Genomic DNA, 6,000 nt, shown 5'->3' with positions numbered 1-6,000 from the left:
ATACACCCACACAAACACACCTGACGCATGCGCAACTACACATACACAGCAAAATTGCTCATTGTTTGCTTCAACATAAGAGAAGTTTCCAATGTGAATCTTTAAGAGAAAGAGAACTAGCCCCAAGACAGTCGAACACCACCTATTTTCCCTTTCCCTTGACGGTCTTTTGTCTCACAGCACATATGTGACATCGATCCAGAAATGATCCAGCATTTATCTATAGCCCACTCCAACCTTTTCCCAATCTATAAATGCATCCTTTGAAGCACATATGGTTTTGTGGCCTCAAACACCAAGTGCATCCAGAGACTATCTTTAAACCAGTCTTGAAATACAAGATGTGATAAGAATGTACAAATGTCATCAACACTTCCCATTTTAAGAGCCTGCACCTTTACACCCCAAAAAATCAAAGAAACAGCCAAGTTGCACTTCTAAAATCACAAAAGACAGACATCATGCAAGTCCCCCGGCCAAAGAAAAAAAAAAAAAGAGAACATGTTTACTTCGACTCATCAAGACCATATTGCACTAATGACAATGAGAGTTTGAAGTAAAAGAGAGTAACCATAAGGGTCTTATTTTCCTGGTCTTCTAAGGTCGTCTGGTGCACGTGAGAAGCGGAACAAAAAGCTGTATTTAATGGAATCTGTGGCTCCAACCATAACATTGAAGAGGCTCTTGCATGCAGCACACCCATGATTTTTAGACAGAGCCACCAGCACCAGGCAGTTCCATAAGAGTCAGTATTATACATCAAGCATCAGCTCATTGTTCCTTCCATATTCTCCCCGTCACCCTGAGCTTTAGCTCTTTTCTATCACCACCGGAGAAAAAAAGAGCCATATTTCTTTGAATTATCAGCCCATCGTGACTGTCTCGTACCTTCCTGTGACTGTCTCTGATGCTTCTAGGCACACCTTGCCAGCTCAGCTTTCGGCCATTTGCACCCACCTCAAGACTGTAGCTGTAATTGTTTGCCTCATGATCATCCCCCATGAATCGTAAGAATGCCATATAAACAGGAGCCATTCCTAGTTGAAAAGCCTCAAAATGGAGACAAAAATGCTGCCCAAAGCAGTTGAAGACCTGCAAGAAAAATCTATTATTGAGGTGGATGAGGATCAGAGCTCGACCCTTTCCATTTCACCACTTTTGATAAGCAGAGAGCCAGCAACTGCAAAACACATGTACTATCAATGCCCAAAACTATGTAGCACATAGTTAGGGGAGGCACAGCCACTGGTTGTGTGAATGGTGTGGTTTTGATGACCCACTCACTTTCACTCCTCCAGACCCATACTTGTTTGTTTTGTGGAGAGGAAGTAGAAGGGAAAAAGGGAGAGGGGTGTGTGAGTTTGTGCGTGTGTGTGTGTGTGTGTGAACCTACACATGCTACTTTCTTACTGTAACATAAAATAATTTATTGAACATACAAAAAAGTATCTTACTTCTTACCGTAAGCATCCACGTCGCATTCTCAACCTCTTGTGGGTTCGATTTCACATAACGATGGTTGAAAGTGCATCCATTATGCATGTCCACTTTGTGATCATCCCTCAAATGAGCAACCAGAGTTGGAATGTCCCCCGTTACTGAGCATTCAGAACCAGCATACGGACAGTTGTAGGGCCTATAAGTGCATTGTGCCTCATGCTTGAGTTTGCTATAGTATGGAAAGATGTCTGGACAGCCAAGAGCTTGATATTTGCATGGAAGCTCAAGTGACTCCGCAACTTTTTCTAGGGCTAAACACCGAATGTTTCCAAGCTCAAACCTGCAAGTAGGGCAACGGTTGTGCACCCGTGCCTTGCAGTTGGAACACAAGGTGTGGCCATTTGGACACTGCAGACTCCAAAAATAAAATATATATATTAATGGCGTTTAATCTCTCTCTCTCTCTCTCTCTCTCTCTCTCTCTCTCTCTCTCTCAGATTCGCCCTTCCTAGATCTTTCATGGTTAGAGACCAATCGAATTATCTGCCTAAATGGAAGCTCTCAAGCAACTCCGCAACTTTTTCTAGGGCTAAACACCGAATGTTTCCAAGCTCAATCCTGCAAGTAGGGCAACAGTTGTGCACCCATGCCTTGCAGTTGGAACACAAGGTGTGGCCATTTGGACACTGCAGGCTCCAAAAATAAAAAAACTTACATTAATGGCATTTAATCTCTCTCTCTCTCTCTCTCTCTCTCTCTCTCTCTCTCTCGATCTTTCATGGTAAGAGACCAATCGAATCATCCCCCTAAATTTAATCAGGCGTCACGCAGACCAGACATGTATGTCTCGATCTTTTCCCGAGGCTTGAGTCCTCTACAGAGAGCATTCTCTCAAGGTCACTTGGGATGGATTTGTTGAAAGGCCTGGCTATCTCCAAAAACACGTCCACCCTCTGAGTCAGGGAGAGCAGAGGGCACTTCATGCTTAGATGCCCACTTTACTACGAGATACAACTCTCTCTTCAACGAGGGGTTCAGGCCTGTCACAAGTGATGCAATACATAGATTAAAGAAGTATGGGACTATACTTATTAGAGCTGAGTCATCGTAGAGAGACTACCCGGCAGCAAACCAAGAGGTGACGTACCGTGCAGACATCTATCACCGACTTCTTTGGCCCTCACCAAAGGGCCCCAACAGACACTCAGTCCATGCAAGATCAGTCGGAATAGATGGACCAGGGGAGAATCAAGCAACCCCACAAACTGGCACCATGCCCTTGTGGAATCCTCCAAGAGGCAGTACAGGCCCTTCAGAGAGCCAGACGCTCCTGCCTCCAAACATCCAGACCCTCTACACGTCCACTCCATAGTCACAAGGGACGGGGGATGGTAACAAGACGGGGGACGGCCGTATGTAGGGAACGGGGACGTCAGCGCCACCCACTCGCCTATACGGGCAAAGCTTGCATGCCCATGGCCGTGCACCGCCTCCATGAGGGGATGGGGTGTGATTGACCTCATCCCACCATGTCCATCCCGTCGTCCTTCTACAGGAAGCTGGAACTTGAATCTTGAAGTGCCGCCGCCACTCTTTCTCCCTCAAGCGGCAAGCCTCAAGGGCCAAGGTCTCAAGTTTCAAGCTCTCACACAAGCAAGCTCTGGCCTCTCAAGACTCACACACTCTCTCCCTCACACACACACACTCTCAAGCCATACCAGTTCTCACATGGACCTACACCGGAGACGACTTTAATCATTCTCTTCCTCTGATTCGTGCGAAGGACATTGAAAGAGATATTGCACTCAATGAGAGTGCGCTCTCTCTCTATCTCTGCCTTCCGCTACTGCCTGTCCTTCACCCAGGAGGAATGGTTCAATGTACCACGTAGAGTGGCCTGATGGTGTTTTCATGCACTACCACATGCAATATCCTCCACATGAGACTGTCCATCTACTGTAGCCCTCTTTCGGCTAGGACCTGCACCTACACCTAGACTTGAACCTATGGATGGCTCTTCCACTGAGCCTAACTGTGACATCTATCCACCCACATATGAACATGCTGGCTCCCCAACAGCTGATGGGCCCAAATGCACAGGTGTATCTAGCTGCTCATCCTCAATAATGACTCTACCAGCCCTACAAAGCTGTGATCCGAGAAAGATCCGTGGGTTTTCCTGCCGAATCTCATCAACCACCTCCTATGGTGCATTTGCACATGGTCCAATGCCGTCTCCTGTACCTTGACCAACTAGATAAATAACACAAGTGGATGTGCTAGTAAATATTCCTCCACAATATTTGCACTTCCACACGCGCGTGTTGGAGCGACCAACACCTGGGGTGTTGGGTGTGCCTTGAATGATGGTGTGCTTTGCCCATACGAAACTCGGTGCACGCGGAATCTATGGCATATGCACAAAAAGCAATCAAGAAAATAGAGAAATGTCAAGACGACTCAAGAGTTATAATATATATTTCAAGCACAAAACAATTCAGCCTATTTGAAGGGAAGGTGCGACAGAGAGAACCTTGTGGGGGAGAGAGAGAGAGAGAGAGATAAGATGAATTGATGGACAGGACTTTGGCATATTTGGACTACACAGAATGGGTTCATCTTTGATTCCTTGTCTGGAATACATGGACACATTCTACGTATCCGCGGTTTGCTGCTTTGGCAGTTTTCTTCTCTTCTCTCAGCTCAACTACTGGATGCAGATGTTATTTCGTTATGGTCTACAGCAGCTCAGCTGGCTCATCTTTGATGCTTTTATCTGGGATGCTTATTTGGCTAGGAGGCTTTCTTATTAGTGTTCATGTTTGCATGGTCGTGATCCTTTAGAGGATCTTTTGTGGGGGTTTTTTTGGGGCCATAGGTTCTGTGTGAGCCATGTGGCTGATGTACATTTTTACATATAATATAAAACACCATTTCACCCCAAAAAAAAATTTAATAATAATAAAATAAAATAAAATGAAATGAAATGATATATTAACGTCTTCAAAAGGCCAAAATGACCTATGAGACCAAAAAGGTTACAACAATCGGTGGATCTGATACAATGTCTGTGTAAGAAAAGCTAAAACAACTAAACAACTAACTGAAACTGAAACAACTTGAGCGTGTGCGAGAGAGAGAGAGAGAGAGAGAGAGAGAGAGAGAGAGAGAGAAAGAAAGAAAGAAAGTCATATTAACGTCCGGGGAATGCCTTGAAGCCATATGGGACCAAAAGACGTGTGCGAGAGAGAGAGAGAGAGAGAGAGAGAGAGAGAGAGAGAGAAAATACAGAAGGTTTTCGGCTCCGCGCGCAACCATGGTTACCTGCAAAGCCGTCCGCGTTCATGAACTGGGTGGCCCTGAGGGTTTGCAGATGCTGAATTAGGGTTTTCAGGGGCTGAATTAGGGTTTTCAGGTGCTGAATTAGGGTTTGAGAGAACGGGTTTTCTTTGCTTTTGTACATGGATTTGGATGACCCGGCTACTGCTGTTGGTGGCATGGCTGCCAATAGCCTTAACATGGATCTTTTTGAGGAGATGATCGAGAAGGATGTGGGTTATGCTTCAGATGCCTCGGAGCAACAAAAACGTCAAAGGCTTGATGTTGATGCAAGCTACACTCCGGTGAATGTTGGAGAGAATGCAGAGGAAAGTTCTCAGGTACCTTCTCCGGAGTTTGCACGTTTGCTGCAGATCACTGGTGAGCTTCTGCAAGAATATGTGAAGGCAAATAGCGTGCAAATGGTTACAGTAGATAATGGTGGTGTGGCTGATGTATGCATGGAGACTCCTTTGTTGCTACAACAGCTAGCAGATTTTCATGATCGTGCTGCTATCTTCTTCTTCACTGGGCGTATTCCGTTGTTGCCTCGTCTTAGAGCATGGTTGGGCCACCTGGTGTCGCCTGAGGCACTTGAGGAGATTTATGATGGTCCAAGAGGCTTTTATGAAATACTTTTTCGCACTTCGGAAGCCCGTAGGGCAGTCTTGGAGCAGGTGCCACTCTTTTTGGATGGGCAGTTGGTTCATGTGGTTCCGTGGAAGCCTATGGCAGTGTACCAAGACATGTTGCGCCAGGCTTGCCCAGTTTGGGTTGAAGTGAAACAATTCCCACCAATGTTTTGGCGTGTTTTACCAGGTCTCATGCGAGGTATCGGTGATATCTTAGTGGTGCCTCGAATGACATCTAGAAACCGAATTCGTCTATGCATGTTGTGGGATACTGGGAGACCTAGGCCGACACATTTGCGTGTCAATATGGCTGGGCTGCAACCTTTAATGTATGAATTGAGGTGGGATACATTTGCTAGCCACTGTTTCAAATGTGGTGAGATGGGCCACTTTGTCTCCGAATGTCCTAAGAAAGAACAAGTTGTTGCTACCAAGGATGTCGCCACTAGATAGCACCTGATTCTTCCATTACAAGATGAAAACAAAAAAACAAAACATATGCTGAATTCGGTGTTCGTTCACAGAACATGAGAGCTTTCCCAGCTTAGAGCACATGCAAGACAACCATGGACAGCCCACAACATTCCCACATCAGCCCGGGACAGCCCTG

At 45.8% G+C, this 6,000-nt stretch overlaps 1 protein-coding gene across 3 annotated transcripts in view; it reads right to left on the bottom strand.

Moving 5' to 3' along the window:
* Positions 1 to 415: 415 nt before the first annotated feature.
* The window catches only part of LOC147631594 (E3 ubiquitin-protein ligase SINAT3-like), a 57,614-nt gene continuing 52,029 nt past the window's right edge, over positions 416 to 6,000 (bottom strand). For all 3 annotated transcript variants that reach the window (XM_086808111.1, XM_086808110.1, XM_086808112.1), the window contains 2 exons: positions 1,462 to 1,848; positions 416 to 1,092 (listed from right to left, as the gene is read on the bottom strand). In XM_086808111.1, coding sequence (XP_086664237.1) covers positions 772 to 1,092; positions 1,462 to 1,848 — 708 coding nt within the window. In that variant the 3' untranslated portion in view covers positions 416 to 771. The remainder of the gene's footprint in view (positions 1,093 to 1,461; positions 1,849 to 6,000) is intronic.

Source organism: Cibotium barometz, chromosome 14 (assembly GCF_041138505.1).
Source record: "Cibotium barometz isolate CiBa-2024 chromosome 14, ASM4113850v1, whole genome shotgun sequence".
NCBI lineage: Eukaryota > Viridiplantae > Streptophyta > Polypodiopsida > Cyatheales > Cibotiaceae > Cibotium > Cibotium barometz.
This window is presented reverse-complemented; position numbering and strand designations above follow the sequence as displayed.